Consider the following 19,552-nt stretch of genomic DNA (forward strand, 5'->3'; position numbering starts at 1 on the left):
ACACACACACACACACACACACACACACACACACACACACACACACACACACACACACACACACACAGGAAGAGTCTTGTCAGCAAAGTTCAGATGCAGTGTTATGAAGGGAGAGCAGGAATGGATAGAGGGAAAGAGAAAACATGGAAGAGCAGGAAATGGCAAGAGAGAGAGGAAAGAATATTTTAAACATTCATGTTTTTTTTTTATCTTCCAATGCAGTGCAACTCTAAATCTAGTCAGTCTACTGTATCTTAGTCTATGCCACTCTGACATTACTCGTCCATATATTTAGATATTCTTAATTCCATTCCTTTACTTAGAATTGTGTGTATTGCTCCTGTAAGTCGCTCTGGATAAGAGTGTCAGGTAAATGTAATATTTCCCTACAAAATGCACTACTTCCGACCAGGGCCTATAGAACTACATAGAGATTAGGGTTCCATTTTGGACTCGTCCATCGTCTCTCTCTTGGCTTGGAATGTGTTTGATGTGATATCAGCCAGCAGAATATCTTTCTTGGCTCTGGGTCCAACTCAGTGTACAGTGTATTCTGTTCTGCTCCAATACCTGCTGTGTGGATTGTCCCTGACTGTGTTTACTGTATACCATTGTTTGTTCTGAATGTGAATTACTGTGTGTAGTTATGTGTGTGTGTGTGCGTGTGTGTGTGTGTGTGTGTGTTTTGAGGCCCAGGTAGCCAGTCTCTCTGCTGTAGGTGACAGGTAGGGAAGAGGGGGATTTGGGGGAAGGTGTTAAATAGGGTAGGGTTTACTCCTCAGGCCCATCTCCTCCATCCTGCCTGCTTTACCCTGATGGCTGTTCCCATGGTGACCAGAGACAACTATGCCGTGAGGGGGGTGAGGTTGCCTATAGGCCATACAAACAGGGCAGCAGTGTGTGTGTGTGATTCTACAGCTCATTAGGCCAGCTTAGCCATGGTTTGCTAAACACTCTACCTCTGTACTATAATGCTGCCAGCGCTAATGCTACAATCAAGATTAGCATCAAACACATTCCCAGGTTAAACGCTCATAACGAACATAGGATTCAGTACATGCATACAAGTAGGTGTAAAGAGGCCTTAGGCTGCTGAAGAGAGACACCCTGTGGACAAACAGGAACCCTACAGCCATATCCAGTACATTTGATCTGCAGTCTCAGGTTACCATTGAAAGCCATTTTCCTTCAAATCATGTATAATGCAATGTGTGTCATTTCAAGCCAAGTCTGTATTAGTGTTTTGGAATTGTCTCAAGTGTGTTGAGTGTGGTTGTGAAATTGGATGTGATATTGGTTATGTGTTGTGTGTGAGTGTAAGTGTGAGTGTCTCCCAGTGTGTTGTTGTTGCTGTATTTGTTGTTGTGCAGAGTGAGGTGTCATTCTGATGGAGGTTAGGTGGAGGCTTGGCTGTGGCAGTCGTGTCTCTTGTACCCAGTCTGAGTAGATACGTCTGCCATGGGCTAGCTCACCGGCCACCCAGCTGCACTGCCTCTCTCCTTACCCTCCCTCCCTACCTCCCCCCCTCCCCCTTCCTCTTCAACCCTCCTCCCCTCACACCCTCATCACCCCTCAAGTTATTTCTCTCTTACGCCTTCTACTTGTTTTTTCCCCTCCTTTGTCATTCTCTTTATCCCTCATGCTCCATTTCCCATCTCTGCTTCTACCCCCCCTCCCCCTCCCTCCCCTCCAGTCTGCAGTAGAGTGATGGTGTGCTGTGGTCTCTCCACTCAGAGGATTAATATCAGTGGTGTGGGAAAGGTCCAACCTCACATGTCCTGTGTCACTGAAGGAAGGCTGTGTGAGGTCAGACCTATCTCACATAGCTCGTATTCTTCCCATCCCCGAGACCACCGGCCTGCCATCCCCCTCCCATCCTCTTCCTCCTCCTCCTCACCATCATCATCATTATCATCATCATAATTCCGGCCACCGTTATTGCTAACTGAGCACTGTTAATCTCTAGTAGATACTGTATGTGTAGAGGCTGTTTGTCCTGAACATACACTACAGTTGGACTACACTACAGTTACATACTTTTGCATTTTATACATCTAGGAAGAGCTGTATAATAAGCAGAGCAGTGTTTGTCTGGGGATCTGATCCTTTGGTGTGTCTCAGGGTGCTGTGTGAGATTGTGTTCAGTGTGTGGGTTCTGACTTGTTGGTGTTATTATGGTGTGTGAGAGCGGAGTGTGTGATGGAGGCCCACAGGTCTGTGTTTTTTAGTTCTGTGTGTGCTATGTGTGTAGTGTGTGTGTGTAGTGTGTGCAGTGTGTGTTAGGGACCCTACAGTGTGAGGTCTCCTCTTCTCTCTCTCCTCCCTCAGAACGGGCTGAACGGGTTGCATCTGGCCTCTAAAGAAGGCCACGTTAAAATGGTGCTGGAGTTACTACATGGAGGCATCGATGTGGAAACCCAGACTAAGGTACTCAGTCAACCTCCTGCACCACTCATGTACTCCACAAAGCCTATGCCACCACCAAAGTACAATATACTGCATACTCAAATGATTCTACTTACCGTAAGACTTCAATCAAACGCTGAGTCTCAAATAGCCGCTTGTCCCTTAGCCGGGCAACGGCATTCAGTTCAGCAAATCAACGGCTTTTTCAAATAAATGCTGGGTCTAAATGAAGTGTTTACGAGGTTACCGTGAATTACCATGAATTGTTTATAAGATTTAATTCAGTAAAATAATTATGGCAATCATCCGTTTATATCGCCAGTAAGAAACTGCTAACCAGTGACTGCTAACAGACCTCGACCTGGTGAAAAGGCACAGTTTAAAGAGGAGAATAATTATTCTGTCAAATAAGTATTTTTTCCTAAATAAAGGTATAGTAAGACAAAGGAAATGTGACACAGTGTGTAAATGAGAACACATTACTGCAGGAAATTAAGAAATTGATTAGATTGCTAGAATTAAAACAATTAACTTTGCAAATGAGCAAAAGCTGTGTGCATTAAGGAAATAGACGCCTAGCCTGTTGTGTTCAGTGATTTAAGCAAATAAACACCTGGGCTATGAATTGAAGTTTTACGGTATTAAAGCGTACTACTACTTACAAGTACTACACTACTTTAGATGCTTTCACACAAACATTATGTCTCATGTCTTCTCTTGTCCTCTGCCTCCACAGAAAGGCAACACAGCTCTGCACATTGCTGCTCTGGCTGGGCAGGAGCAAGTGGTGGCAGAGCTGGTAAATTACGGGGCCAACATCAATGCCCAGTCCCAGGTGAGACCCCCACCAGTGTCAGAAGAGACCCCGACCCCACTGGCAGGACCCCCTGCAGAAGAGCCACCAGCCACAACGGATACACATACAGTTAGATACAGTTATAATACAGTTATGCTGCATTATACTGCATGGAACTCAGGGTTTGGGGTCTGAATTCCGGAATGTATTTTGATTCAACCCATGAATTGAATTTGAATTAAAGGAGGTATAATTTAATTCAAAGATATTGAACTGAGACATGAAACATGAACGTCTCATTCCTTTGCCACATCTGCCAGTTATTACTAAAAAGAATAAAGATACCATTTCAAGCTTGATTATAACTGACATTTGTCATCAGCATCTTGATTTGTATTTTTGTCATGAAATGTTAGGTAGTTCCCTTACATTCTGGAGTGTTGGAACTAATGGGACATTTATTTCCCCCAGACCACTGTAATTATTTAAAACTTCAACTTAAAATTGTATTTTTTCATTATGTTATACATAGTGTAGTACTGTACCATACAATATGTCAAAATAAATATTTGTATAGTGAATTGTAGCTATTTGAATTTCATTGAATTTCCTTCAATAGTACTTAATTTATTTCAAATTCAATGCAATTTCTGCTTCCTGTGGGATGCGCCCAATTCAATTAAAATTCAAGTATTGCTGTGAGCAGCACTGAGAGCAGCATTAACAGGGTCCGAGTAATAAAAATATCACCTCTTGGTCACTCGCCGGGCACTCTGGCAATGAAATGGGCAAAGGCCATACCTTTAAGCATGTTTACCAAATTGCACGTTTTCCAAATTGCACGATTCTACCTATAATATGTGATGAAGTATGTCTACTACATGCTACCATGCTACTGCCAGAGACTACTGTCCCTTCCAACTTCATGTTTACCAAATTCCATTCCCCTAAGTCCTATAGTTCAATAGTTATAGCCTTCAGTTCACAGTAGCGCCTCAGTAAAGGCCATCTTTAACCACAACACATTTTCCCTAGCAATTTAGCTAGGGACTAGTTAGGAGATTCTACATATCAAATATTCAGTGAATCAGAGTTGTGGTTCATGTGAAGAAGAAATGTTAAATATTTTTAGCATTAGCATTAGCATTACACTAGCACTTTTTGGTCAAAGTCACATGACCTGTGTTTTCCATGTTATTTTAACATATCAACACTGAACTCCGTACATATCTTCAGGGACATGTTGTCAATTACCTGTACGAGTTGGATTTGATAGTTTGGGCAAATGTTTTGAATGTGTTTTGAATGTGTGCATGGTTTTAAATTAACTGTAGTGCTACATTACCTAGGGGCCAATGAGTGCATCATAGGTGCGCATGATGGGTTCTACCATCCTGCCAAATTCTACAACGTTTTACCCATGTGTTGTTGAGATATTGACCAAAAGGAAAGAAGAACACTAACAAAAGCAATAGGGTTCCTGCACCTTTGGCGCTCGGATCCCTAATTAAAGAGAGCTATTTTCAATACAATTCAGAATTGACCCCAACCCTGATTGAGTAGAAAGAAAGAAAGTCGCACACTCTACTGTATATATGCTCATGAATTTGTTGGGAGCATTTATAGTGCGCAACATTCTTTATTTTTACACAGTTTCAGTTTACTATTCCGTGAGTCAGCACCTCTACTAACATTTTTGGGTGTGCATAAGCTCCTGCATTTGGCCCAACTCCCGATTGAAACATGATGTCAGGCCATCGTACACTCTTAGAAAAAAGGTGCTCTCGCTAACCTAAAAGGGTTCCCCGTAGGAAAACCCTTTGCAGAACCCTTTTTGGTTCCACGTAGAACCCTTTTGGTTCCAGGTAGAACCCAAAAGATGGAACCAAAAAGGGTTCTCCTATGGAGACAGCCGAAGAACCCTTATGGAACCCTCTTTTCTAAGAGTGTATTAGCTAAATGCAACTCTGTTAATATCTGTCTGCCTTCTTGTCTTTCTGTGTGCTTGTGTTTCCTCTCTCTCTGTCTGTGTGTGTGTGTGTGTGTGTGTGTGTGTGTGTGTGTGTGTGTGTGTGTGTGTGTGTGTGTGTGTGTGTGTGTGTGTGTGTGTGTGTGTGTGTGTGTGTGTGTGTGTGTGTGTGTGTGTGTGTGTGTGTGTGTGTGTGTGTGTGTGTTGCTGTGTTGTGCTCCTTCCTGTGTGTATGTGTCCATGTGTGTGTCTGTCTGTAACAGAAGGGCTTCACTCCGCTCTACATGGCCGCACAAGAGAATCATCTAGAAGTTGTGAAGTTCCTTTTGGAGAACGGGGCCAATCAAAGCATTCCTACTGAGGTAACAGCCAATCAGCAGATTCGGGGTTGCAAAATGCAGGGCCTCCCGAGTGGTGCAGGGTTCTAAGGTACTACATCACAGTACTTGAGGCGTCATTACAGCCCCGGGTTTGATCCCAGGCTGTGTGACAGCTGGACGTGACCGGGAGACCCATGAGGCGGCGCACAATTGGCTCAGCGTCGTCAGGGTTAGGGGAGAGTGTGGCCCGCCAGGATTTCCTTGTTCCATCGGACTCCAGTGACTCCTTGTGGCGGGCCGGGCGCCAGCAAGCTGAAGTATACCATGTTTTGGAGGACGAATGGTTTTCGACCTTCACCTCTCCGAGTACGTAGGGGAGTTGCAGCAATGGGACAAGACTGTAACTACCAATTGGGGAGAAAAAGGGGTTAAAAAGGGTTGCACAAAAAAAAAAACTTTCACCAAATTCCCAGGTTTTTCAGGAAGGTTTAAGCAGGAAATGATTCATTTTCGAACTTTACAACACACCTCCTGTACTATTCCCTGTATCGCTTATCAATCCTTTTAACTCTCACTGTCCTTCCCTTCCCCATCTGTCTCTCTGGGTCACTAAACCTTTCTTCGCCTCTGTCTCCGCTTCTCTCTCCTCTTTCAGGATGGCTTTACCCCTCTCGCCGTGGCTCTTCAGCAGGGACATGAGAACGTTGTGGCCCTGCTCATCAATTACGGCACCAAGGGCAAAGTTCGCCTCCCAGCGCTGCACATAGCAGCACGGAACGATGACACACGCACAGCTGCTGTGCTTCTACAGAACGACCCCAACGCAGACGTCCTGAGCAAGGTAGGTACTCACTGTGTGTTTGTCTTCACTTAGTTTAGTGTGTCCCAGAGCAAGTGCAGGAGACGATACTTTTAAATTAGAACACATTAAGGCCTTCAGTATAAGAGCTATGGTCTCCTGTGTGTCCCTACAGACAGGCTTCACACCGCTTCATATCGCTGCACACTACGAGAACCTGAGCGTAGCCCAACTGTTGCTCAACAGAGGAGCCAATGTCAACTTCACCCCTAAGGTAAGTCTGTTCCCCTCTGCCCTAGCATCACTGACACATTGTATTGTTACCAGTCCCTCAACGGGTCTCTTTCTGGTCTTACTGCTTATCTCCTCTGTAATTCTCTCTAGAATGGCATCACACCTTTGCACATCGCATCCAGGAGGGGGAATGTGATCATGGTACGACTCCTTCTGGACCGAGGGGCACAGATTGATGCCAAGACCAAGGTACTGCACTGCATCGCCTTTGTCTCTCTCTAGTCTCTAGTGTCAAGTCCTGTCCTGTTACACAAATGATACTATATTGCTCTAGACCAGTGGTTAACTGTCCTCTCTCTCTCTCTCTCTCTCTCTCTCACTCCAGGATGAGTTGACTCCACTGCACTGTGCAGCCAGGAATGGACACGTGAGGATCATTGAGATCCTGCTGGACCAAGGGGCTCCCATCCAGGCCAAGACCAAGGTACATCTAACGCTAACCCACCAATGCCTGATCCCTGGACAGTTGTGCTCAAATACTGCATGCACACAACACAACAAGTAATGGATTGCATCATCCCTCTCTCTTTCTCTTTCTCTCTCCCCCCCACTCTCCTACAGAACGGCCTGTCTCCCATCCACATGTCAGCACAGGGGGACCACATGGACTGTGTGAGGCAACTAATGCAATACAATGCTGCAATTGATGACATCACACTGGACCACCTGACCCCCCTGCATGTGGCGGCCCACTGTGGGCACCACCGCATGGCCAAAGTTCTGCTGGACAAAGGAGCCAAACCTAACTCCCGTGCACTGGTCAGTACTACAATCCTACATACAGTTGAAGTCGGAAGTTTACAACACTTAAAAACTTGTTTTTTTTAACCACTCCACACATTTCTTGTTAACAAACTATAGTTTTGGCAAGTTAGGACATCTACTTTGTGCATGATTTTTCCAACAATTGTTTACAGACAGATTATTTCACTTATAATTCTGTTACGCCTAAGTATGATTCCCAATCAGAGACAACGATAGACAGCTGCCTCTGATTGGGAACCATACTCGGCCAAAAACAAAGAAATAGACAACATAGAATGCCCACCCCAACTCACACCCTGACCTAACCAAATAGAGAAATAAAACGGCTCTCTAAGGTCAGGGCGTGACATATTCACTGTATCACAATTCCAGTGGGTCAAATGTTTACATACACTAAGTTGACTGTGCCTTTAAACAGCTTGGAAACTTACAGAAAATTATGTCATGGCTTTAGAAGCTTCTGTTAGGCTAATTGACATCATTTGAGTCAATTGGAGGTGTACATCTGGATGTATTTCAAGGCCTACCTTCAAACTCAGTGCCTCTTTGCTTGACATCGTGGGAAAATCTAAAGAAATCAGCCAAGGCCTCAGAAAAAATATTGTAGACCTCCACAAGTCTGGTTCATCATTGGGAGCAATTTCCAAATGCCTGAAGGTACCACGTTCATCTGTACAAACAATAGTACGCAAGTATAAAAACCATGGGACCACACAGACGTCATACCGCTCAGGAGAGGAACGTACTTTAGTGCGAAAAGTGCAAACCAATCCCAGAACAACAGCAAAGGACCTTGTGAAGATGCTGGAGGAAACGGGTACGGTTCCTATGTCAACGTAACCTGAAAGGCCGCTCAGCATGGAAGAAGCCACTGCTCCAAAACCGCCATAAAAAATACAGACTACGGTTTGCAACTGTGCATGGGGACAAAGATCGTACTTTTTGTAGAAATGTCCTCTGGTCTGATGAAACAAAAATAGAACTGTTTGGCCATAATGACCATCATTATGTATGGAGGAAAAAGGTGGAGGCTTGCCGAAGAACACCATCCCAACCATGAAGCACGGTGGTGGCTGCATCATGTTGTGGAGGTGCTTTGCTGCAGGAGGGATTGGTGCACTTCACATAATAAATGGCATCATGAGGAAGGAAAATTACGTGAATATATTGAAGCAACATCTCACGACATCAGTCAGGAAGTTAAAGCTTGATCGGAAATGGGTCTTCCAAATGGACAATGACCCCAAGCATACTTCCAAAGTTGTGGCAAAACGGCTTAAGGACAACAAAGTCAAGGTATTGGAGTGGCCATCACAAAGCCTTGACCTCAATCCTATAGAACATTTGTTGGTAAAACTGAAAAAGCTTGTGTGAGCAAGGAGGCCTACAAACCTGACTCAGTTTCACCAGCTCTGTCAGGAGGAATGGGACAAAATTCACCCAACTTATTGTGGGAAGCTTGTGGAAGGCTACCTGAAATGTTTGACCCAAGTTAAACAATTTAAAGACAATGCTACCGAATACTATTTGAGTATATGTAAACTTTTGACCCACTGAAGTAAATCATTCTCTCTACTATTAATCTGACATTTCACATTCTTAAAATAAAGTGGTGATCTTAACTGACCTAAGATAGGGAATGTTTACCAGGATTACATGTCAGGAAATGTGAAAAACAGAGTTTAAATGTATTTGGCTAAGGTGTAGGTAGGTACAGTTGAAGTCGGAAGTTTACATAAAACTTCTGACCCACTAGTATTGTGATACAGGCAATTATAAGTGAAATAATCTGTCTGTAAACAATTGTTGGAAGAGTTACTTGTGTCATGCACAAAGTAGACGTCCTAACCGACTTGCCAAAACTATAGTTTATTAACAAGAAATTTGTGGAGTGGTTAAAAAAACTAGTTTTTATGACCCCAACCTAAGTGTAAGTAAACTTCTGACTTCAACTGTATATACAGTACTATGTATTCATTCCACACACACACATACACACATACACACACATACACACATACACCTCAGTGTGCAGCTATGTTGAGGTGGTGTGCCTTAGTGACCCAGCTGTTGTGTCCTCAGAATGGTTTCACTCCACTTCACATCGCCTGTAAGAAGAACCACATGCGTGTGATGGACCTCTTGCTGAAACACTCTGCTTTCCTAGAGGCTGTGACGGAGGTGAGAGAGATTGGGGCGAGAGAAAGAGATGGAATGTATGCCAGGGAAAGATAAGAGAGGGATTCTGCCAAGGAGAGAGGGATGATTGTTTCCTTTTCTGTTTTTTCTCTCTCCAGTCTGGCCTGACCCCTTTACATGTGGCCTCGTTCATGGGCCACCGCAAAATAGTCACCATCCTGGTACAGAAGGGAGCTTCTCCCAGCGCTTCCAATGTGGTGAGTCCCCTCCCCATCCATCCACCTCATCATTGACTGCACCAGCTCCCCTGACCCCTTTTCACAATGTTTTTGTGTTAAGGACTTACACTATTTACACATTTGTGTTTGTCTGATTGTGTGTGAGCAGAAAGTGGAGACTCCTCTCCACATGGCATGTAGAGCTGGACACTATGAGGTGGCAGAGTTCTTACTGACCAATGCAGCGCCGGTAGACGCTAAGGCCAAGGTAATGACTACACACACACACACACACGCACACACACACACACACACACACACGCACATACACACACACGCACGCACATACACACATACGCACGCACAGGCACGCACACACACGCACACACATGCACACACACACATAAACGCAATCAGAAAAACATTAAATTCGCTTGCTAATTCCCCAAATGTCTGTACCTCTCCTCCCTCTCTCCTGTCCTCCACCCCACCCTGTCCAGGATGACCAGACACCGCTCCACTGTGCATGTCGGATGGGCCACAAGGAGCTGGTTAAGCTGCTGCTGGAGCACAAGGCCAACCCCAACTCCACCACCACATCCGGACACACACCCCTCCACATCGCTGCCCGTGAGGGACATGCTCAGACCACACGCATCTTACTGGACATGGAAGCCCAGCATACCAAGATGACCAAGGTACAGTATTTTGTCCAATGCCCACACACTCTAATCTCTCTGGATCTTTCTCTATGTGGGCCTGTGTGCTCTCCCCGATGTCTCTCTATCTCTATCTGGGATGTCTCTGCAGAAAGGCTTCACTCCTCTCCATGTGGCTTCAAAATATGGCAAAGTGGACGTGGCAGAGCTGCTGCTGGAGAGAGGGGGCAACCCTAACGCTGCTGGCAAGGTAAGGGTTGTAGAACATAGGGAGGAGGGAAGAACAGGGGTGTGTGGAGGGAATGGCCAAAAGGTATTTTGAGATTGAAGGATACTATTATATGTGTGTGTCTCCTTTACCTTCAGAATGGTCTGACTTCTCTCCATGTGGCTGTCCATCATGACAATCTGGATGTGGTTAACCTGCTGGTCAGCAAGGGAGGCTCCCCACACAGTGCAGCTAGGGTGAGAGACCAGGCAAACACACACACACACAAATATAATTGTACTATACACTAATACCCCTTTGGTTCTCTGTTTTAGAATGGCTACACCCCTCTCCACATAGCATCGAAGCAGAACCAGGTGGAGGTTGCTAGCAGCCTGCTGCAGTACGGTGCCTCGGCCAACGCCGAGTCCCTTCAGGGGGTCACGCCCCTCCACCTGGCTGCTCAGGAGGGCCGGCCTGACATGGTCGCCCTGCTCATCTCCAAACAGGCCAACGTCAACCTGGGAAACAAGGTGAGGAGTCAGGGACTGATACATGGAAGGAGTTAGGATTATTTGGGTGAGCGCTGTTAGTTCTGCCATAACAAGATGCCTTATCTTTGCCCCTGGCTCCTCTCCCTTCAGAGTGGACTGACTCCTCTCCACCTAGTGGCACAGGAAGGCCACGTGGGCATCGCTGATATTCTGGCTAAGCAGGGGGCATCAGTGTATGCTGCCACACGGGTAAGACCACACTCCTGTTGACCTCTGGGACAAGGCAAGGGACACAACAGTATAATTGATCAATAGCTCCCAGCGACATATACTGTACATCAGGACTCTGTTAACACTTTTAATTGTTAGAGCATCTCAGTAGATGATTGGCTATTGCAGTAGATAATTGCATTCTATCATACATGAAATCTCCTCCTTTGTGCCAGGTTGTAGAGAGTTGGTATAAAGTACACACTCCTACCTCATCATGACATGCACACTGTTACCGTTTGTTATCTGAGGCTGATCTTGAATTCAGGGAATGTTAATGCAAGGCCAGTATGGTAACAGTAACAGTGCTACATGATGAACGATGGGGGCTCCGTGGCAGATAGAGTGTCTGAGACGTGACCTTTCCTCTCCTTGGTATAAATAGCCACTGACTGCTTCTCCTGGCTCAGGGTTACGATACCAACATCAATAATAATAATAAACAACACCCAACTACCCTCAGAGCAGGAGCCTCCATGGTTCACTAGACAACATCACCCGAAAACTCTGTGTATCAACCGCAGAGCTTGTAGGGTAAAGGGGACACACACTATAGATATTGTGTAGTGTGTATGTGTTGAATTTGTAATCATGTGACCTCGTGTTTAGATAGCTATCCAGTTGTTAGTGTGTGCTGGTTGTATTTGATACTGATGGGTTCCTACTCTGTGTTTCTGTCCCACGTCATGTCTCTGTTTCAGATGGGATACACCCCTCTCCATGTTGCCTGTCACTATGGCAATGTAAAGATGGTGAAGTTCCTCCTGCAGCAGCAGGCCAATGTCAACAGCAAGACCAAGGTGAGCACCTCCCTCTGGACGCCAATGGAACTACACTCTCCCCAAATGCATTGTTAACCGTAAAGCGCAGTAGTATGAACTGGCTATGTGATGGGATTATTTTCATTGTGTCTGGTCAGTAGTAGTCAGTATGTTAATGATTGTGTCTCTGTCCCTCAGGTTGGTTACACTGCCCTGCACCAGGCAGCCCAACAGGGCCACACAGACATCGTTACCTTACTGCTCAAACATGGAGCCCAGCCGAACGAAGTCGCTACTGTACGCACCACTGCCTTTCACTCCCTTTCAGTCCTCCACCTCATCCGTCATCCTCCTCCAACCCTCCATCATCCTTTCAACGACTCTCTTTCAGTCTATCTCCTCTCTCTCTCTCTGTTAGAACGGTACGTCAGCCCTGTCCATCGCCAAGCGGTTGGGGTACATCTCTGTAATCGACGTTCTCAAACTGGTTACAGAGGAGACGGTTTCCATGGTGAGGAGTAAATAAGTACCACTGTTGATCATCTTAGTCTGTTTAGAAGTACGTTTTGGTGTTGTCAAATATCTTCCACTACAGCTTTTTATGTCCCTCTTGATGCAGACATTATATACATTTTGAGTAGTTTGTACTCCTTCTATGCTGCTCTTTATTCAGCCTTTAACCTGTCTCTCTTCTCTCTCTTCTCCCATTCTCTCCCTCAGACCACCACAGAGAAACATCGTATGAGTTTCCCAGAAACAGTGGATGAGATATTGGACGTATCAGAGGATGAAGGTACACAGCACTTACAATACGTTACAGACAGAACACAAGAAGACAGATTCAGTCCTGAACACACTTTCTCCTCCTTTTGGCCAGATAGAAGATGTATTTAACTTTCATTTCTTATTAATAGTGAGATTATAGCTATACAAATACCTCGTTACATTTTATGGCTCAATTAGTTGCCAGTCCATTCTATAAAAAAAAACATCTCTACACTTTGAATAGACTTATTATAAATGATTTGTAACTGTGCACAGCCTCCTAAAATATGCCTCTTTTGATTGTTTTTTAGGAATTGCACAGCTAACCATAGGTATGACTGTCTCCTTCTCTCTTCTCTGTGCGGTGCTCATAGGTCATCTTAGAGTGTGTGGCTCCATTTCAAGCTTGTGACGTCTTTCTCTCCACCTCTCTTTCTCTCCACCTCTCTTTCTCTCCACCTCTCTTTCTCTCCACCTCTCTTTCGTTCCGCCTCTCTTCTTCTCTACCTGGTCCTTTTGCGACTTTCTCTCTCTCCTGATGCTCACTGTGGTGCATCCATTTTATGGCTCCATGTCTGTAACTTTCTTTATCCCCCCACTAACCTAGACCTGACTCTTAGTCACGAACCCAAGATCAGATGTATTCTATCTCTCTCCATGTCACTGGGGCTGGGGGCTGGGGGCTGGAGGCTGGGGGTGGCTGTCCTCACCAGCCTACTGGGTGAAACAGCACAGCCTACTGTACTGTAAGAGAAAAGCCCTGTAGTGGAGGTTGTCCACTAACCCATTAAGTGTATCAAACCATTAACTACGTTTTTTTAATCAAGGTGAAAATTTAATTATCTGGTTAAAAAATGTGCGAAAGCTGCTGTACTGTATCAACATCCCAAGATGGTACTGAATCAACATCCCAAGATGTTACTGAATCAACATCCCTAGATGTTACTGCATCAACATCCCAAGATGTTACTGAATCAACATCCCAAGATGTTACTAAATCAACATCCCAAGATGTTACTGCATCAACATCCCAAGATGTTACTGAATCAACATCCCAAGATGTTACTGTATCAACATCCCAAGATGGTACTGAATCAACATCCCAAGATGTTACTGTATCAACATCCAAGATGTTACTGTACAGTATCAACATTCCAATATGTTACTGTACTGTATCAACATCCCAAGATGGGAATGTATCAATATCCCAAGATGTTACTGTATCAACATCCAAGATGTTACTGTATAAACATCCAAGATGTTACTGTATCAACATTCAATATGTTACTGTATCAACATCCAAGATGTTACTGTATCAACATTCCAAGATGGTACTGTATCAACATCCCAAGATGTTACTGTATCAACATCCAAGATGTTACTGTACTGTATCAACATTCCAAGATATAACTGTACTGTATCAACATCCCAAGATGTTATTGTATCACAAGATGTTACTGTATCAACATTCCAAGATGGTACTGTATCAACATTCCAATATGTTACTGTACTGTATCAACATTACAAGATGTTACTGTATCAACATTCCAATATGTTACTGTACTGTATCAACATTCCAAGATGGTACTTTATCAACATCCCAATATGTTACTGTATCAACATCCAAGATGTTACTGTATCAACACCCCAATATGTTACTGTATCAACATCCCAAGATGTTACTGTATCAATATCCAAGATTTTACTGTGTCAACATCCAAGATGTTACTGTATCAACATCCAAGATGTTACTGTATCAACATTCCAAGATGTTACTGTATCAACATTCCAAGATGTTACTGTATCAACATTCCAAGATGTTACTGTACTGTATCAACATTCCAATATGGTACTGTATAAACATTCCAAGATGGTACTGTATCAACATTCCAAGATGTTACTGTACTGTATCAACATTCCAAGATGGTACTGTATCAACATTCCAATATGGTACTTTATCAACATCCCAATATGTTACTGTATCAACATCCAAGATGGTACTGTATCAACATCCCAATATGTTACTGTATCAACATCCCAATATGTTATTGTATCAACATCCAAGATGGTACTGTATCAACATCCAAGATGTTACTGTATCAACATTCCAAGATGTTATTGTATCAACATCCCAATATGTTAATGTATCAACATCCCAAGATGGTACTGTATCAACATCCAAGATGGTACTGTATCAACATTCCAAGATGTTACTGTACTGTATCAACATTCCAAGATGGTACTGTATCAACATTCCAATATGGTACTGTATCAACATCCCAAGATGTTACTGTATCAACATCCAAGATGTTACTGTACTGAATCAACATTCCAAGATGTTACTGTACTGTATCAACATTCCAAGATGTTATTGTATCAACATCCCAATATGTTACTGTATCAACATCCCAAGATGTTACTGTATCAACATCCAATATGTTACTGTATCAACATCCAAGATGTTACTGTATCAACATCCAAGATGGTACTGTATCAACATCCCAATATGTTACTGTATCAACATCCCAAGATGGTACTGTATCAACATCCAAGATGTTACTCTATCAACATCCAAGATGGTACTGTATCAACATCCCAATATGTTACTGTATCAACATCCCAAGATGGTACTGTATCAACATCCCAATATGTTACTGTATCAACATCCCAAGATGGTACTGTGTCAACATCCAAGATGGTACTGTATCAACATTCCAAGATGTTACTGTACTGTATCAACATCCCAATATGTTACTGTATCAACATCCCAAGATGGTACTGTGTCAACATCCAAGATGGTACTGTATCAACATTCAAGATGTTACTGTATCAACATTCCAAGATGTTACTGTATCAACATTCCAAGATGTTACTGTATCAACATTCCAAGATGGTACTGTATCAACATTCCAATATGGTACTTTATCAACATCCCAATATGTTACTGTATCAACATCCAAGATGGTACTGTATCAACATCCCAATATGTTACTGTATCAACATCCCAATATGTTATTGTATCAACATCCAAGATGGTACTGTATCAACATCCAAGATGTTACTGTATCAACATTCCAAGATGTTATTGTATCAACATCCCAATATGTTAATGTATCAACATCCCAAGATGGTACTGTATCAACATCCAAGATGGTACTGTATCAACATTCCAAGATGTTACTGTACTGTATCAACATTCCAAGATGGTACTGTATCAACATTCCAATATGGTACTGTATCAACATCCCAAGATGTTACTGTATCAACATCCAAGATGTTACTGTACTGAATCAACATTCCAAGATGTTACTGTACTGTATCAACATTCCAAGATGTTATTGTATCAACATCCCAATATGTTACTGTATCAACATCCCAAGATGTTACTGTATCAACATCCAATATGTTACTGTATCAACATCCAAGATGTTACTGTATCAACATCCAAGATGGTACTGTATCAACATCCCAATATGTTACTGTATCAACATCCCAAGATGGTACTGTATCAACATCCAAGATGTTACTCTATCAACATCCAAGATGGTACTGTATCAACATCCCAATATGTTACTGTATCAACATCCCAAGATGGTACTGTATCAACATCCCAATATGTTACTGTATCAACATCCCAAGATGGTACTGTGTCAACATCCAAGATGGTACTGTATCAACATTCCAAGATGTTACTGTACTGTATCAACATCCCAATATGTTACTGTATCAACATCCCAAGATGGTACTGTGTCAACATCCAAGATGGTACTGTATCAACATTCAAGATGTTACTGTATCAACATTCCAAGATGTTACTGTATCAACATTCCAAGATGTTACTGTATCAACATTCCAAGATGTTACTGTATCAACATTCCAAGATGTTACTGTACTGTATCAACATTCCAAGATGTTACTGTATCAACATCCAAGATGTTACTGTATCAACATTCCAAGATGTTAATGTATTAACATTCCAAGATGTTACTCTATCAACATTCCAAGATGTTACTGTATCAACATTCCAAGATGTTACTGTATCAACATCCAAGATGTTACTGTATCAACATTCCAAGATGTTACTGTATCAACATTCAAGATGTTACTGTATCAACATTCCAAGATGTTACTGTATCAACATTCAAGATGTTACTCTATCAACATTCCAAGATGTTACTGTATCAACATTCAAGATGTTACTGTATCAACATTCCAAGATGTTACTGTATCAACATTCCAAGATGTTACTGTATCAACATCCAAGATGTTACTGTATCAACATTCCAAGATGTTACTGTACTGTATCAACATTCCAAGATGTTACTGTATCAACATCCAAGATGTTACTGTATCAACATTCCAAGATGTTACTGTATCAACATCCAAGATGTTACTGTATTAACATTCCAAGATGTTACTGTACTGTATCAACATTCCAAGATGTTACTGTATCAACATCCAAGATGTTACTGTATCAACATTCCAAGATGTTACTGTACTGTATCAACATTCCAATGTGTTGATGGTGTTATCTGGCTGTTGCTGTCTTGTTGTTGTGATGTGTTTATCAATGTTCCTCCATTGTGACCCACTACATCCGCTGTCATTTGTATAGTCTGTTTCTGTAGTGTTTAAAGACGTGTGTTCGCAGTGGTGTCCATATAGTGTGAGGCAATGAGAACAAGTTTTGCACAAAAGTCTTCAAAGCCCCACGGGTGTTTTATCAACCAGTAAAGGTCAAAGTGTAACTGTTACAACACCTCGACTATGATGTCAGAGGAAGTCACACCCTTATATTTTTAGCTCCCTAATAATTTAACTGACAGATTGTCACCGTTGGTCTAAAATTAGAAAGTAGCTTATTTGCTGTCTTAAAGACACAGATCACTTACTCAAAGTATGGAACATAAAGGCATGTTCCTCTCACACACACATACACATACTTTACACTTCCGATGTTCACAACATCTGACGCATACCCACTCTGTGGCAACACAGGAGTGGAGGTGAGTTGACTCATTTTAAACCTGTGGAAACATATAGACTCACTGGTTATTTCGACCTCACCATTGATTTGGCTCTGGACCACATCCAGACACCCACTCAAACACTCACTGAAAACAACCCTAACACCTCTCGTGCTGATACAGACACAAGCACATGCATTAACGGAACAATTGCGTTTGGCGGGGGTGACTTCTCTCCAGTTAGCTCAGGATTTGAGGGGGTAAGTAACTATAACCTGCCACTTCCTGGAATAAACTTAGATGGGTAGAGGGACACAGATGAGAGAACATAATAAAGTGAAAATAGATGGTTTTGAGTGATGAGTGCTTTGGTGTGTCCGCCATGCCAGTCTATTGTGTGTGGTGAAGTACATACTGTACATAGTATATGTATTTTTATGTACTCTGTGGAATTTTTTTATACAAGAATGTCCCTTAGAGAGCACTCCCAGGGGGAGAGAAAAAAACTCTCAACCCTGTTTAAATCAATTTAATCCAGCCAGATTAGGTCCATCTTGATGTGGACATGGCTGTTGTGACATTGTCCTGTTTAAGACTCAGTTGGTGTTGGGCCATTGGAACTGTCCAGATGTTAGGAAAGTCTGGGATATTTTACTGTAAATACCCAATACTGTATGCTGTGCTCCAAATATTCAACTACCAGGAATAGTTTATGGATGTAGAGTATTTCAACAGATCACATTTGAGATGAATATTGAACATAGTGCAAGAACCCCCATCTGTTTTCTATCTTTCTCCATGTCCTTTTGCTCCATCTGCCTTTGAGTCTCTGTGATCGTGGCTTCACTAAATCTCTTCCCATTGACAAGCATTAACACGTGCACAGTGTGTGGAGTGTAGTCGTTAACCCTTCAACTCACCAACCTAACTACTATATAAACCAGGGATGGGCAACTTTGATGGGGGTGGGGGCCACAAAACATCATGAGGGGCAGTCATAGCCTTTTGTTGTAGTTTTAAAGCAAGTTTGCTGCAATTTTACACATTTTGCCATGGGGCAGAGAGAATATTTAGCCATTTTATTACAAATTACATGCAATTCTACAAATGTTCTATAGGGTGGAGAGAAATGTTTGCAGTTTTAATATGATCTGAGTGAGAGTGACTAACAAAATCAATGGGGTAACCCCAGTCGGTAATTCGACCATGATTACTACAAGTTGAGATAGCTGGGAATACTAATTTACCAATCTAAAAAAAATATCTGATACGGGCTGATTGGGTGACTGTAAGTGACTGCTGATGCACAACCACATTTCAAAATTGCACCTTGTGTATTCCGCAATCCTAACTCTCAACGGTAAGTTTTTTTTCTTTTCATTTATGATAATTGATCTAAAGGCCTACAAAAGGGGGGGGGGGGGACACCAGTTGCCCATCCCTGATATAAATCCTAGGTTCTATTTACTATACTCATTCATTCTATGCTTTCTGACTGACTCACATGCTGCAGATTTCTTTTTGATCTCTCTCACTCTGTCACTCCTCTGACTACTGCTCTCTCTCTCTCTCTCTCTCTCTCTCTCTCTCTCTCTCTCTCTCTCTGTCACTCCTCTGACCACTGTTCTCTCTCTCTCTCCCTGTCACTCCTCTGACCACTGTTCTCTCTCTCTCTCTCTCTCTCTCTGTCACTCCTCTGACCACTGTTCTCTCTCTCTCTGT

General features: G+C 42.9%; 1 protein-coding gene across 19 annotated transcripts in view; it reads left to right on the forward strand.

Annotated features, from left to right (window-relative positions):
- The window catches only part of LOC118393252 (ankyrin-1-like), a 215,856-nt gene that overhangs the window by 154,847 nt on the left and 41,457 nt on the right, over positions 1-19,552 (forward strand). For 14 of the 19 annotated variants that reach the window (XM_052461537.1, XM_052461535.1, XM_052461542.1 and 11 more), the window contains exons 3-23: positions 2,329-2,427; positions 3,143-3,331; positions 5,435-5,533; positions 6,147-6,332; positions 6,466-6,564; positions 6,675-6,773; positions 6,910-7,008; positions 7,146-7,343; positions 9,432-9,530; positions 9,647-9,745; positions 9,876-9,974; positions 10,207-10,404; positions 10,517-10,615; positions 10,732-10,830; positions 10,909-11,106; positions 11,218-11,316; positions 12,039-12,137; positions 12,297-12,395; positions 12,517-12,609; positions 12,819-12,891; positions 13,175-13,195. In XM_052461537.1, the coding sequence (XP_052317497.1) occupies positions 2,329-2,427; positions 3,143-3,331; positions 5,435-5,533; positions 6,147-6,332; positions 6,466-6,564; positions 6,675-6,773; positions 6,910-7,008; positions 7,146-7,343; positions 9,432-9,530; positions 9,647-9,745; positions 9,876-9,974; positions 10,207-10,404; positions 10,517-10,615; positions 10,732-10,830; positions 10,909-11,106; positions 11,218-11,316; positions 12,039-12,137; positions 12,297-12,395; positions 12,517-12,609; positions 12,819-12,891; positions 13,175-13,195 (2,443 nt within the window). The remainder of the gene's footprint in view (positions 1-2,328; positions 2,428-3,142; positions 3,332-5,434; positions 5,534-6,146; positions 6,333-6,465; positions 6,565-6,674; positions 6,774-6,909; positions 7,009-7,145; positions 7,344-9,431; positions 9,531-9,646; positions 9,746-9,875; positions 9,975-10,206; positions 10,405-10,516; positions 10,616-10,731; positions 10,831-10,908; positions 11,107-11,217; positions 11,317-12,038; positions 12,138-12,296; positions 12,396-12,516; positions 12,610-12,818; positions 12,892-13,174; positions 13,196-19,552) is intronic. The other 5 variants (XM_052461541.1, XM_052461552.1, XM_052461538.1 and 2 more) reach the window with 2 other exon arrangements.

This window comes from Oncorhynchus keta, chromosome 14 (genome assembly GCF_023373465.1).
Source record: "Oncorhynchus keta strain PuntledgeMale-10-30-2019 chromosome 14, Oket_V2, whole genome shotgun sequence".
Lineage (NCBI taxonomy): Eukaryota > Metazoa > Chordata > Actinopteri > Salmoniformes > Salmonidae > Oncorhynchus > Oncorhynchus keta.